The 15,077-nt window shown below is 43.5% G+C and overlaps 1 protein-coding gene across 1 annotated transcript in view; it reads right to left on the bottom strand.

Annotated features, from left to right (window-relative positions):
* Window positions 1-1,117: 1,117 nt before the first annotated feature.
* Window positions 1,118-15,077, bottom strand: part of ACER2 (alkaline ceramidase 2) — a 39,037-nt gene continuing 25,077 nt past the window's right edge. The window contains exons 4-6 of the mRNA XM_011992663.1: window positions 13,436-13,573; window positions 5,756-5,893; window positions 1,118-1,439 (exon numbers count right to left, since the gene is read on the bottom strand). Coding sequence (XP_011848053.1) covers window positions 1,253-1,439; window positions 5,756-5,893; window positions 13,436-13,573 — 463 coding nt within the window. The 3' untranslated portion in view covers window positions 1,118-1,252. The remainder of the gene's footprint in view (window positions 1,440-5,755; window positions 5,894-13,435; window positions 13,574-15,077) is intronic.

Here is a 15,077-nt window from a genome sequence, read left to right as displayed (position 1 = left end):
AATTCCCACCATGCACCTTGAAGACAGTTCTTGAATCTTGCATTCAGTCCGATGAAGAGAAGATTCATTGTAGCCAATGTCACATTAGGTGAGAAAAATTCAGAAGGCGACAGATTTGCACTGCTGCATCAGCGGCCCAAACTAGCCCGTGAGTGCATAGTTACTGCCAGCACTTGAGAAAAGTGAGCCGTTGGATACTCTGGGAAACCCAGAAAGCACCTTCTACCGCAAGAGTGAATAACATGATGCCCACAGAAAACACAACAGAAACAAGAAGTGAGATTCTTGAAGGTAATTTCCAGAATAGTACAGCATACTGGAGACTTTAAATGAGAAAAAGTTTCCAAAAACTTCATGTGTGCTCCAAATTTTGAACCAGAACCCCCACCACAATTGTGAGGAGCCCTTTGGTAAACTTATGGAGGTCAAGTCTTAAAGACGGTGGGTCTGTGGGAATGTTCATGCCATAATTCTTCTTCTCTGTGGATTTGAGGCTGCTGAGCTGGGGTGGGAGGGGGAAGCGGAAATGATGTCAATATTTAAAAACTGTGCTCATCTTCAAGAATGGCCTACAGTGGAGTGTAGGTTTTGGCAGAGAGGGTTTTACGCGTTAGCTTCACCTTTATCTGAAGTCTCTCCATCTCTCCACAGAGGTAGTAGTAAAAGGATTCACAGATGCATGTTAGTTGAGAAATGCAAGTGAAAAACTAGCCTTTTTTAGCCACAAGTCCTGTGTGTGTTTCATCTGTTTGGTTTTGTTTAAGGACAATTACCCCAAAGGAAAATCTCTGGCATCTTCCACCAGAGAGTCAGAGGGTCTTGTCTGTGAGAGGGTCTGTCTGTCATCAGTAGAGTCCACTCCAAGGGTGCCTGGGAATGGTGGGGTCTGGAGCAGGCCAGCTTTCTCCAGGACAAGATGCACTGTACAGGGCTGGATCCCCCAAGGGACTGCTCTGCCATGGCCATTAAGGACGCAGCCCAACAAGTCATGCATCTGGAAGCGATGCTGAGAAAGATGCATCTAGTGTCCCTAAGCCCTCCATTTTCCGTCTTTGGGAAAGGAATAGACACTTTTCCCCTTGCACAGGGGAATCCTGGTGGTCCACAGACATATTAGTGAGAGCCTCAGCAAACAGATTTTTGAAAAGATAGCCCACATCCCAACTCTTCGAAATCCCTTGGCTGTCTTCCTAGCAAAGGAAGCCCACTGCATGAGGGGCGATAAGCAGAGAAGCCAGCCACCACCTTGCCATCACGTGATCTTGACTGATGATTTCTTGTTGGCACACAGAAGGGACACGTAGGGGACACCAATGAAGGCCCATTTCTCGCTGGGCCAGAACTTGATGACAGGGCCTTGCTCAGGAATCTCTGAGGCAGCATCAAAGTAGGCAAAGCATACACAGCCCAGGTAGGCAGCAAGGCATATGAGGATGTGCCTGCAGAGGGAGACAAGAGGTGAGAACCTGATGAGCATGAAGACTCCGCTGGCCTGAGTTCAGCCTGCTCCTTCTTCCAGTGTAACCACCCACCTTGCTGACTGTACTTGCAGCCCAGGGGCCTCTTCTAATTAGGAAAAGATGAAGATTACCAACAATCCCTGGAACAGCAGGATGATAAATCTTCAGCAATTTGGGACCCATTTTAGAATGTTCTAAAATATTGCTACTGGATAATAGGAACAAATGTGCAAATAAATGCCTTTGGGCCTCAAACAAGAAAACTGAGGCCCAAGGATTTACAACAGAGGTGCTAAGACAGAAGTAACTGAGCACATCTGATTAGATCCCACCTTCTCACTTTAACAATTGGTTACAGATATTTTATGTCCTTCATCAGGAATAATTTTATGTTGATTAAGCCACTTTTGCAGTTTAGTGGAAATTTTAAAAAATTTATCCTCACTGGGGCCGGGCGCGGTGGCTCACGCCTCTAATCCCAGTACTTTTGGAGGCCAAGGCAGGTGGATCACGAGGTCAAGAGAGCGAGACCATCCTGGCTAACAAGGTGAAACCCCGTCTCTACTAAAAATAATAATTAAAAAAATTAGCCGGGCATGGTGGTGGGCGCCTGTAGTCCCAGTTAATCGGGAGGCTGAGGCAGGAGAATGGCATGAACCTGGAGGCGGAGCTTGCAGTGAGCTGAGATCACACCATTGCAGTCCAGCCTGGGCGACAGAGCAAGACTCTGTCTCAAAAACAAACAAACAAAAAAATTTATCCTCACTGTACCTGTGAAAAGTTTTAATTTAATATTAATCTTTATCAAACAATAGACCATTTAAAAGCATATAATCCTTTCTTTTTTTTTTTTTTAGATGTCACCCAGGCTGAAGTGCAGTAGTGCAATCTTGGCTCACTGCAACCTCTGCCTCCCAGGTTCAAGCAGTTCTCCTGCCTCAGCCTCCCAAGTAGCTGGGATTACAGGTGCCTGTCACCAGGCCCAGCTAGCTAATTTTTGTATTTTTAGTAGAGAGGGGGTTTCACCACACTGGCCAGGGCGGTCTCGAACTCCTGACCTCAGGTGATCCACGTGCCTTGGCCTCCCAAGATGCTGGGATTACAGGTGTGAGCCACTGCGCTCAGCCCAAAGACAGTATTTTTATAAATTTTGATGGTGGTAGGGAGGGGGTCTTTTTAAAAATTACACAAAATCCAGAAACTCTAAAGAAAAGATTAACAGATGTGACAACATGAAAGTTTGAAACCATTATGGCACAAAAATATTAACATACTGAAAGACAAACAGGAAACTGCGGTGGGGGGCAGGGAATATTTGCAGCACATGACAAAGTTTAAACCCTTACATACAAAGAACACTAAAGAAATTAATCAGGGTCAAGGTGGGAAGCAGGTGAGAATGGTATGAACAAGATTGGCCTCATGTTGATATTTATGGAATCTGGGTGTTGCCTATATGGGGGCTCAATGTATTATTCTCTGCACTTGTGAAAATGTTGCAAATATGCATAAGTGGCACATAGTAATGACTGTCTACTATGTGCCAAGCCTAGATGCTGGATCTAAACTTTTTTTTTTTTTTTTGAGACGGAGTCTCACTCTGTTGCCCAGGCTAGAGTGCAGTGGTGCAATCTTGGTTCACTGCAATCTCTGCCTCCCGGGTTCAAGCGATTCTCCTGCCTAAGCCTCCCAAGTAGCTGGGACTACAAGGAAATGCCACCACACCCAGCTAATTTTTTGTATTTTTAGTAGAGACGTGTTAGCCAGGATGGTCTCGATCTCCTGACCTTGTGATCCACCCACTTCGGCCTCCCACAGTGCTGGGATTACAGACATGAGCCACCGCATCCGGCCGATATAAACTTTTAAAAATAGAAACACTCAATAGACCAAAGAAAATTAAAAGGGGAAATACACGTCACAAATTTACATCTGAAAAGATGCCCAACAAAAATACTAATTTTGTTAAAAGACATAGTAATAAAAACAAAATATAATTTTTCTCAATCAGGTTAATGGGGATTTAAGTTTCCAGTATATGTGAAAGTGTGGGTAAAAGATGCTCTCTTACAGACTTCAGTAAACAGTGTTAATGGTACAGTTTCTCTGGATTTGGCAATATATATTATTAATTTAATATGAAAATATTCAGAAACTCAAATCAATCTAGGTGTTCATTATAAAAGTGTTTGCAAAAGTGGAAAATTAGAAATAACCTCAATGTCCATTATCAGAGAGAGGCTGGTTAAATAAATTATAAAGCATCCATATTATGAAGTATTAATTAGACAAAATAATGAAGATTTTATATGTATGTATTGGTATGCAATGACGTCTGTATAGCATTAGATCTATGCAGTATAGATTTAAGTATTTGTTTGGTTAAAAAAAAAAAAAAATTGGGGCTGGGCTCAATGGCTCATGCCTGTAATCCTAGCACTTTGGGAGCCCAAGGCAGGTGGACTGCTTGAGCCCAGGAGTTTCTGACAAGGCTGGGCAACATGGCAAAAACCCATCTCTACAGAAAAATTCAAAATAAATTAGCCTAGTGCAGTGGCATACACCTTTAGTTCCAGCTCCCTGCAGGGGTGAAGTGGGAGAATCACTTTCAGTCCGGGAGACAGAGATTGCAGTGAGCCGAGATCGCCCCACTGCACTCCAGCCTGGGCAACGGAGCAAGACTTTGTCTCAAAAAAAAAAAAAAAAAAAAGTTTGCATCATGTATAGAACGATTCTATTTTTTAAGTAGATATATATATGTGTGTGTGTGTACATATAAAATCTCAATGGATATATGTCAGACTGTTAACAATTATGTTTCTTTGGGGCATAGAATTATAAGAGCCATTCTTTCTATACTTCTTTGTTGTTTAAATTTGTTATAAAAAACATATATGTCATTTTACAACTAGAAAGAAAAGATGGTTCAACTTTGAAAAGGCAGAAATAACACCAAATTCAGAAACAAATTAAGTTTGAGTCAACATTATTACATAGTTTAAATTTTGAATTTGACTTAAATCACTAGTGTGACAAGGGGACTTAGATAGATAAAAATGACCATCTTGAATGAGGTCATTTACCTAGTGTACACGTTTCTCAAAATTCACAATATACACATAAAATCTGTGTGTTTTGTTATCTGGAAATTACAATTCAACAAATATATAAAGTATATAAATTCGCTAGTATTAGCTGAGGTTGAAATCTAAAAAATGTTGAACAATGGATCCTAAGACTGTAAACTCCAACTTGTGCTGTTTGAGTTTTGTCTTTTGCAAATACTCCTTGAAGTCCCCAAGTCTTAAATTTAGAGTAGGGTGGGTCTCATGGTAAACATATAGAAGTTCGCATGAGCAAGGGAACGTAAGTGAATGCTATCAAATTGTGTATCTTTAGCCCATCTCTGGATAGAAGTCAACCTTTTCCTGAATCTAGATCTAACAAAGTTTTTCCATTTCTTCACCACTAGAATTCCTTCCTGGGTTCCCTCTATCTATAGGGGATAATCTACAGCAGATTTCTCCTCCTCGTGATCTTTTGCAATCAGAAGTCCTGGAGGAGAGAAAGGAAAGATCACTCTGGGTTTGAGGCTGAAGCAGTTCTAGGAAGAAAGCCACTCTGATTTCCCCCAGCTTTCTCAGAATCGGATTCTGCCTGTATTTTGTAACCCACTTTTTTTTTTTTAACTTAGTGTATCCTGAGCATTCCAAAGTATAGATGCTCCAACTTGCTATTATTGAACTCCAAGGCTGTTTTCTACAGAAACAGGTGGGTGATATTAAACAATTCACTTTAGCTCTCTGGTCTTCTGTATCCACTTAGAGAAATAATGGAAGAGAATGTCCCTAAATGGCCTGTGCGGCCCCTCCTTTCACTTGGTCACTCAGGCCCTAAAGGTGGGGTTCCTACTGAGGACACTCCCAGCCCTCACATCACCTCTTTCCCCAGCTTTCCCCTACCTCTCCCCTCCCCTAACACCTAGCTAGAGCTCAGGTTACAGGTTCAGTTCTCAGGCTCCTTTAGGCTTTAATGATGGAGTTAGAGGTAAGAAACTGCAGACCTAAGCATGACAATCAGGCCTTTTGTTCCAGCTAAGCCTGCTCCCTGGAGTCAATTCAGCTTTTTACAAAGTGAACTTTCAGTGGCTTCTGAACCATCTGACAGTCCACCTGAGGAGAGAAGGAAGCCAGCAACCCCCAGGACACCTGTGCACCACCTGCAGGGTGAACAGAGCCCAAGAGCAAGCGCAAACACACCTGTCCCCAGCCACCTCCCCATTAGCAGGGGCTTACCACACGCAGTGCAGGTAGGGGAAGTTGAAGGACGACAGCAGCTCGCAGAAAGCTCGGTCACTGATCCAGCAGAACAGGGCCAGGGTCCACCAGAGGCCCGAGAAGAGGCCCAGCTTAAACACACGCACGTTGTCACATCTGCATGGGGGTCCAGAAGGTCACTCACCGTCAGAACTGGTCTCTACCACCTCGCCGGCCACCTTTCCTCTGTCTCCTTCGCTGGTTCCTCTCATGCCCACAAACCCTTGGCACTGAAGTTCTTACCCAACACACAGTCACTCCACAGTCTCATGGATGTAAATACCATATGTACACAGATGGCTTACAGACACCCTTCCCACCCAGGCTTCTCGCCTGACTCCAGACTCATACACCCAACTACGTTTTTGACATGAGCACCCTAATATGGATCTAAATTTAACAAGTCCATAACCTATTGCTCTCCCAGTCCTTCTCCTCCTCAGACAGCCCACATCCAGTCCATCAGCTCTCCCTTCAAAATATCTCAAACCTGACCTTTTTCCAACACCTCCTTCTAGATCCACGCTACCGCCATCTCATCAGTCTCCTTCCACCCTTGCCCTTACAGTAGCCAATTTAACAGCCTCCAGCATCTTCCGGTTTAACCAGAGGGAAAGCCAAAGTATTCACAGCGGCCACAAGGCCTTGGATGCATGATCTTCCCTCTTCCCCCTCACCTCCTCTCTTAGGTACTCTTCCCTCTCACTGCCTGTACTCAAGCCACTGCGGGATTTGTGCTGTTCCGCAAATATCCCAAACATGTTCCTGCAAGACCATAGCACACACTGTGCCCTCTTGCCTGGAATGCTCTTCCCCTAGATACAAATCTTTGCTCAAATGTCACTCAGTAAGCCTTTTCCTGATGCTATTTTTAACAATTGCAACACCTGTCTCCACCTCCCAAGTGACTCTCCCTAAGGCCTCCTTCCCTCCTTTAATTTTCTCGGTAGTGATTATAACCTCCCTGACACCCGCTGTGTTTCACTTATATGTTTCCAGTGTATGTTTATCCACTGACATGGAAGCTGTTTACTGCCGTATCCCAGCACCTGGAAACATGCCAGACACAGAAGGCACACAACATGTGTAGAATGAAAGAATAAGTTATTATACACACTGGGACAAAATGGTTTTCTGAAACAAATCCTAACAGCTCAACGAAAATTTCAATTGCTGTCTTCTTTCCTTGTTAAAGTCTTGCTCATAAAGTGGGTGACTTCTATCCCTGGGGAGGAATGCCTGGAGGCAGCTGGTGGCTGAGGGTCCTTCTTCCCCGAGGGGACCACTCCTGCATCAGTCAAGATCTCCTACAGGACTCAGAATACAACACAACATCTGCAATTGAGAAGCAGCTTAATTCCTATTTGTTGAATCCACAGACAGGTGTTAAAAGCCTCACTGGCTAGTGCCCTTCCCAGCTGCCTTTCAGAAACATCAGCGAAAGCATCAATAAAAGTGGGACAGGTTCAGAAAGACCTGCTCAAAAACAAACCAAAATACTCTTGTAGGAAGGCTAAAGGCATCCCTTGAAGTTTTTAGAAAGAATAGAGGCCCATGACACAGGAAGACTTACATTCCCAGTTGCTAAAACAAAGAGGTAACAATTTCCATTTCTCACTTCTGCTCACCTCTCTACCTTGAAAGCCTCGCCTTTGGGCTGGTTCCCTCTCAAAAAGAGCTCATCTCCTCACCTTGACCCACCCTCTCCTTCTCTCCAGGGCTCAGTCTCCAGGCTTCTTCTGACACTCCATGCCAGCTACTCCATGCCAGACTATAGGTCTCCCCGTGGTGCAAGCTTGTCCAAAGCCGTGGCCCACAGGCTGCATGCTGACCAGGACAGCTTCGAATGAGGCCCAACACAAATTCATAAACTTTCTTAAAACATTATGAGATTTTTTTCTGTGACTTTTTTTTTTTTAGCTCATCAGCTATCATTAGTATATTTTATGTGTGGCCTAAGACAATTTTTCTTCCAATATGGCACAGGGAAACCAAAAGAGCCGACACCCCTGCCTTAGTGCACTCTCAGGGCACCCCGCCATGTTCCTTCATAACTCTCATCACAAGCTGAAACTATGGATTATCTGTGTAACATCTGGTATTAAACTAGCCTAGAGGCCGGGAGCAGTGGCTCACCCCTGTAATCTCAGCACTTTGGGAGGCCAAGATGGGTGGATCACTTGAGGTCAGGAGTTGGAGACCAGCCTGGCCAACGTGGTGATATCCCATCTCTACTAAAAATACAAAAATTAGCCAGGGGTGGTGGCACACGCCTGTAATCTCAGCTACTTGGGAGGCTGAGGCAGGAGAATTGCTTGAACCCAAGTTGCAGAGGTTGCAGAGAGCTCAGATCGCGCCACTGCTCCAGCCTGAGCTTCAAGAGTGAGACTCCATCTCAATAAATAAACAAACAAACAAACAAACCAGCCTAGAAGCCCAATGACAAGAGGAACTACCCCTGTTCTATTCACTAATGCATACTGCATGCCTGGCAACTCTGCCAGGCACTGTTAAATGCTCCCTGAATTAATGGATAAAATTATGAATAACTGGACTCTAATTTGGTAATTTGTAATTTGGGCAGAACATTATTTTTAGATTATTTAAGATTATTGGCCGGGCGCAGTGGCTCACACCTGTAATCCCAGCACTTTGGGAGGCCAAGGCCAGGGGATCACGAGGTCAGGAGATCGAGACCATCCTGGCTAACATGGTGAAACTCCGTATCTACTAAAAATACAAAAAAAAATTAGCTGGGCGTGGTGGCGGGCACCTGTAGTCCTACCTACTCTGGAGGCTGAGGCAGGAGAATAGCGTGAACCCGGGAGGCAGAGCTTGCAGTGAGCCAAGATCGCGCCACTGCACTCCAGCCTGGGCGACTGAGCAAGACTCTGTCTCAAAAAAATAAAAAAAAAAATAAAAAATTAAAATTAAATTAAATTTTTAAAAACACAATAAATTAGCTGGGCATGATGGCATGCATCTGTAGTCCCAGCTACTCGGGAGGCTGAGGCAAGAGAATCGCTTGAACCCAGGAGACGGAGGTTGCAGTGAGCTGAGACAGTGCCACTGCACTCCAGCCTGGGCGATAGAGCGAGACCCCATCTCGGAGAAAAAAAACAAAAGTATTGATTGGGCATCAAATTCTATGCTAGGCACTATAAAATACAAAATAAATAAGCATCTTGCCTTGAATTTTAAAAATAAAATGAAAATAGTCAGGAACAAATATCAACAAATATATAGACAATTAGTCTGGGACATGAGGATCCATGAACATCCAATGCAATTAAACCTAGAAAGTTTGGCTTAAGGAACACACCAGAACAGAGAGCAAGGTGCTGGAGATGTCCTGCATGGAGGGTATCAACTGAGAGGCAGCATGTCCGGCCATTAGTCACTGCAAGCACCGGGACAGGGCAGGCTTGGCATGTATGAGGCAGGAGCCGGGCTCTGTAGAGCCTGGTCTCAGGGCAGTCTGTTACTCTTCCTTTCTCTGCTTCTAGAGGAAGCAGGTCCTGCTAAAAGCTGCTGACTAGCCTTATTTGCACTCGGGGTTTGTCCAAACCTAACCGGAGGTGGTCCGTTCAGTTTCACTCCCATTTTTCAGGGCTTTTATCAAAATATCAATGTGAAGTGAAAAGTGGGGGACAAAAATCATATGTACAGCAAGACCTTATTCTATAATAGAAAAATCTTGAGAGGAATGTCTACCATTTCTTTTCTTCTTGACCCTTGATTGTATTCTCAAATTTTTCTTAACAATAAAATCACTCCTATAATCAGAAAAAGTATTTTTTACAATATTATAAATGTATCTGAGTTACTCAGCAACGTACTTAACACCACCAATTTCAGTGTCAGGTCATGACCCAAAATCAGCATAAACTTCTGTTTTCTCATGGTGTGAGGGAGAGGTCAGAAAAGACAATGGAAATACTTCTCAGGAAGCTGATTACAAGAAATGACTAGAAACAAGCCTTAGGAAGAAAGGCTAAAGAGAAAGAGAAAGTGAGAAAACCATTCCTCCTCTATTTCCTCTGAGCAAACGAGCATGCAGTGAGAAACATTCAGCTCAGACATAATATCATCACGGGTGATAACCAGGGAAGATTCAGGAAAGAGGTGCAAGAGCGATAAGGGCATCCTTTTGTCTGGGTATTTTATCAAAGTAGGGAAACAACCATCTTTTCTTTCTTTTCTTTTCCTGGCTGGGAACTGGTGTGGTAACTGGGACACAGCAGCGAACAAAGAGACCCCATCCCTGCCCACGTGGAGTCGATGTCCAGCAGAGGGGACAGACACCAAACAAAACAATACAAATAATCTAATTACAATCAGGATGGGTGCAATAAACAAGTTCAGGGTCCTGGAACAGCATATAAATAGTTCAGCCCAATCTGAAGGATGAGTAGAAGTTAACCAAGCAAGAGGGCCAAAAAAAGGGACTGCATAAATAAGGAAGGGCCTAGGGCTGACAGGTGCAGGGTCCACGGAAGACACAGAAGGTCAGAATGGCTGAGGATGGAAGGCAGAGGAGCTTCTTGTGGGAGCGATCAGCTCACAGGGGAAGGCTGGAGCATGTCAAGGATCTGGAACTTCATCTTCACTGCAACATCGACTGGTAGAAAAATGACTGTGCTCGGGGCTGGGCGCGTGGCTCATGCATGCCTGTGATCCCAGCACTTTGGGAGGCCGAGGAGGGCAGATCATGAGGTCAGGAGATCGAGACCTTCCTGGCTAACATGGTGAAGCCCCATCTCTACTAAAAATATAAAAAATTAGCCGGGCATGGTGGCGTGTGCCTGTGGTCTCAGCTACTTGAGAGGCTAAGGCAGGAGAATCGCTTGAACTCAGGAGGCAAAGGTAGTAGTGAGCTGAGATCATGCCATTGCACTCCAGCCTGGGTAACAGAGTAGGAGTCTGTCCCAAAAAAAAAAGAAAAATGTGCTCAAATGGCATGTGTGGGGAAGGAAGAGGATGTCAGGCTTGAGTAACTGGGTAAATGGTGCTCCCCTTTTCTGCAACTAGAAATATGATGAACAGAACCAGAGCTAGAAAAGGCAGATCAGGAATCTGGGTTTGGACAAGTTGAATTTGAGATGCCCAAGATACATGGAATTAGGTTAGGTAGGCAGCTAGACACATAATAGTAGAGTTAAGAGGAAGGACTGGGTTGGAGACATAAGTTTAGGAGTCATCTGCATATGTAAGAGAATTAAAGCCACAGAAGTAGAAGAGATCTTTCAGGGGGACATATAAAGGGAGAAAAACAGTGTCTTAATCCATGCAGGCTGTTGTAACAAAACATTGTATACTGGGTGGCTGATAAAAACAGACATTTGTTTCTCATAGTTCTGGAGGCTGGGAAGTCTGAGATCAAGGTGCCAGCAGAATCAGTGTCCGGTGAGGGCCATTCCTTACAGATCACACCTTCTAGCGCTGTATCCTCACATGGTAGAAGGGCCCAGGCAGCTCTCTGGGGCCTCTTTTATAAGAGCACTAATCCCATGTATGAGGGCTCTACCCCCAATGACTTAATCACCTTCCAAAAGGTCCACCTCCTAATATCATCACCTTATTAATTAGTATTTCAACATATGAATTCAGGGGAGACACAAACATTCAGACCATAGCAAGCAGGGAGTTGAGGGTGCACCTTAAGGGAGTCCTACATGCAAAGCTGTGTAGAAAAGTAGCAGTCTACGCAAGAAACTGAAAAGGAGCTGCCGAGAGGTAATGGGAAATCCAGGAGGATGTGCTATCACAGGAGCCATGGCGAAGAACATTTCAACCATGGGGAGGAGAACTAATTGGGCAAGCAGCTGAGAGAATAACACATAAGATACAGGGGGGCTGAAAACTGATCACTGGGTGTATAGCCTACAGAGAGGGATTTGGGTGTCGAAGTAGGCGCAGAAACCAGATTGGCAAGAGTTGAAGAGCAAATGAGTAAATGAGAGGTGAGGAATAGAGGGAGCTTTTTTTTTTGAGATGGAGTCTTGCTGTGTTGCCCAGGCTGGAGTGCAATGGCGTGATCTCCACGCACCACAACCTCTGCCTCCTGGATTCAAGTGATTCTCCTGCCTCAGCCTCCTGAGTAGCTGGGATTACAGGCGTCTGCCACCACACCCAGCTAATTTTTTGTGTTTTTAGCAGACATGGGGTTTCACCATGTTGGCCAGGCATGATTCCACCACGCAGAATCACCTGGGCAGGTTCTGAGGGTTTTTGTTTTGTTTATAGCTTTGTTTATAGCTTTATTGGGGTATACTTCACATATCATAAAATTCCCCTATTTAAAGTGTACAGTTCAAGTCAGGTGCGGTGGCTCACGCCTGTAATCCTAGCACTTTGGGAGGCCAAGGCAGGCAGACTGCCTGAGCTCAGGAGTTCGAGACAACCCTGAGCAACATGGTGAAACCCTGTCTCTACTAAAATGCAAAAAATTGGCCAGGCATGTTAGTAGGTGCCTGTAGTCCCAGCTACTCAGGAGGCTGAGGCAGGAAAATTGCTTGAACCCAAGAGGTGGCGGTTGCAGTAAGCATTGTGCCACTGCACTCTAGCTTGGGCGACAGAGTGAGACTCCATCTTAAAAAAAAAAAAAAATGTACAGGTCAGTGTGTTTTGGTATCTTCAACCCATTACCACAATCTTATATTATAGTTTTTCCAACACTCAAATACGAAGCCCTTACTTATTAGTAGTCATTCCCTTTTCTGTCTCCCCTACCACCTCCCTACATCCCCGCTCTAACTCTACCCTCACCCCAACTTCAAGACCAGACTGGCCAACATGGCGAAACCCCATCTCTACTGAAAATACAAAAAAAATACTGGGCGTGGTGGCACGTACCTGTAGTACCAGCTCCTCGGGAGGCTGAGGCAGGAGAATCACTTGAACCCAGAAGGCAGAGGTTGTGGTGAGCCGAGATTGCCCCCCTGGCCTCCCCCCAGGGCTTCAAGGCAAGTATCTTGCTCAAAAAAAAAAAAAAAAGCATTTTTTAAATGGCTGGAAATAAAAAGAAGTGTTTTCAAAGAGCATTAAAATAAGGGCAGTGATTAGATGTACTTCAGTTGGGTCTAGAAGAGGACAATGATGTACCAAGAAGCGCTAAACGAAAATGTTTCTGGATATCAACCTGAATTCTGAGTACACAAGTTCCCAAAGGAAAATGCTAGTGCAAAGAGCAAAACCTTTGCCTAATAGATTGTAAATGAGACACTAAGCCTCAAAGAAAGTATCATAGTCAACTGCAGTCCACCTGATGTGCATATTTTCTTATAGATACAAACTCATTTTCCCTGCCCCCTTTCTCTTTTTCCTTCTGTGTGTGAATGCAATAACCTCTCTAGGACTTTTCTTTTCTACAGAATTAAGTCTAGACAGCCTGGTCTAGGCGCTGAGATGGTCCTGGTAAGCTAGCTTGTGATCAGTAGGATGCACTGCATCTGCAAAACAGCTGCTCCCCTCTTACTAAAAATGAGATTATTAGCATTTTGAACCAAACCATCAAACCTGCTTCCATCCAACAGCCAGCAACTAACTCTTCATGAGGAATAAAACTCTTCTTCGGCTGCAGGACAGCAAAGAAGCCCTGAGCTGGTGTTTTCCTAGCACAGGGAGAGCTAAAGCGTAGGCAGGAATGACGGCACCTACCTCTTTAGCTCTGCGATGAGCAGTGCAGTGCAAGGAACTCCCAGGGTCATCAGAGAGATGTTGTTGATGGCAGGCTTGACAAATGCCAGGCACGTCGTAACTGCAGACAGGACACAGACCACCACCTTGAACCTGCCCCTGAATCCATGAAAACAAAACCAAATCCATTAGAAAAGGAATTATTGTTTGCTTGTTTAATGTTAGCAAGGTACAGGCATTGACAGAAATGCAGGCTGAAACGAAATTCTGTGCTAAGTACCAAGGTTCAAAAAGCCACTCACACTCATTGGCTTAGGAATTCCACTTCAAAGAACTTATCCTTAGGAAATAGTCAGAGATTTTCAAAATATTTAGCCATGAGAATGGTAAAATTACAGTCAACCTACATCATTGAGGGTGAGATATGGATAGCTGTTTTCTTCATGCGATTTTTCTGTATTTTTTTAGATGTTCTATTTCTCTGTATTTTTTCAGATGTTCTACAGCAGGGTTTAGCAATTTTTTTCTATAAAGGATTTTTGGGTTTGGGCTAGGTATGGTGGCTCACATCTGTAATCCTAGTGCTTTGGGAGGCCAAAGTGGGAGGGTGGCCTGAGCCCAGGAGTTTGAGGTTACAGTAAGCTATAACCTAAAAATAAAATAAATTATATATATATATACACACACACATATATATATCCTCTTAACCCCATTTCCCTTTGCAAATGTTATCCATTTTCTACTAGTCTTTATAATGACTTTTCTATAAAGATTTTTTCCATATTCATTGTCTCCACTTTATCTGCTTATATTTCCTCTTAAGTCTGCTTCAGGTCTTAATTTCCAGTACTCCATCAAAACTGGTTACTAGTGTGACCACTGACTTTTGCATTGTTCAATCTAGAGATGACTTTATGAATTCTGAGTTATTATACTGTTTGACTCATCAGAATCTTTTATTATTTAAAATATGGTCTTTTTTCTATCATATATCTGAAACTTGCTAAGAGAGTTGATCTTAAGTGTTCCTGTCATCCCCCGCAAAACAAACCAACCGTAACTATGTGAGATGATAGATATGTTAGTTTGATTTTGGCAATTATTCCACAGTGTATATGTATATGAAAATATCAAGTTGTAGACTGTAAATATATAAAATTTTTATTTTCCAAGTATACTTCAGTAAAGCTGGGAAAAAACACATTTAAGGGAAAAAACACATTTAAGAAAAAAACACATTTAAGAAATATATACTCCATATAAACTTCATTATGGCAGGTATAATTATCTGCTTTGCTCACTACTGTATCTCAGGGCTGAGAAGCCCTAACCAATAACAGGCGCTCTTATAAATGGATTAAATATAGAGTATGGGATACAACATATTAGACTTGAGATTTTCACAGCTGTACATACAAGTCTAGTAGAGTTTCCGTGGATTTATAATTAGGTATTCACTTTTGGTTTTTTGGGAAGGAGACTCAACAGGAGATGAAATGTGTGTTTCCTGTGTTGTATCTTCCTGCCCAGGTACTTTGAGGACTGTAGATCTTCCCACACCTTCTAAGTACTCTGGGTGTATACAGTTTTGAGATTACATATTTGGATTTTATGTTTTTTAAAAAAGAATTAAAATAGTGTCTTTTTGGCTTTTTTTTTTTTT

Source organism: Mandrillus leucophaeus, unplaced genomic scaffold (genome assembly GCF_000951045.1).
Source record: "Mandrillus leucophaeus isolate KB7577 unplaced genomic scaffold, Mleu.le_1.0 Scaffold415, whole genome shotgun sequence".
NCBI classification, from domain to species: Eukaryota; Metazoa; Chordata; class Mammalia; order Primates; family Cercopithecidae; genus Mandrillus; species Mandrillus leucophaeus.
This window is presented reverse-complemented; position numbering and strand designations above follow the sequence as displayed.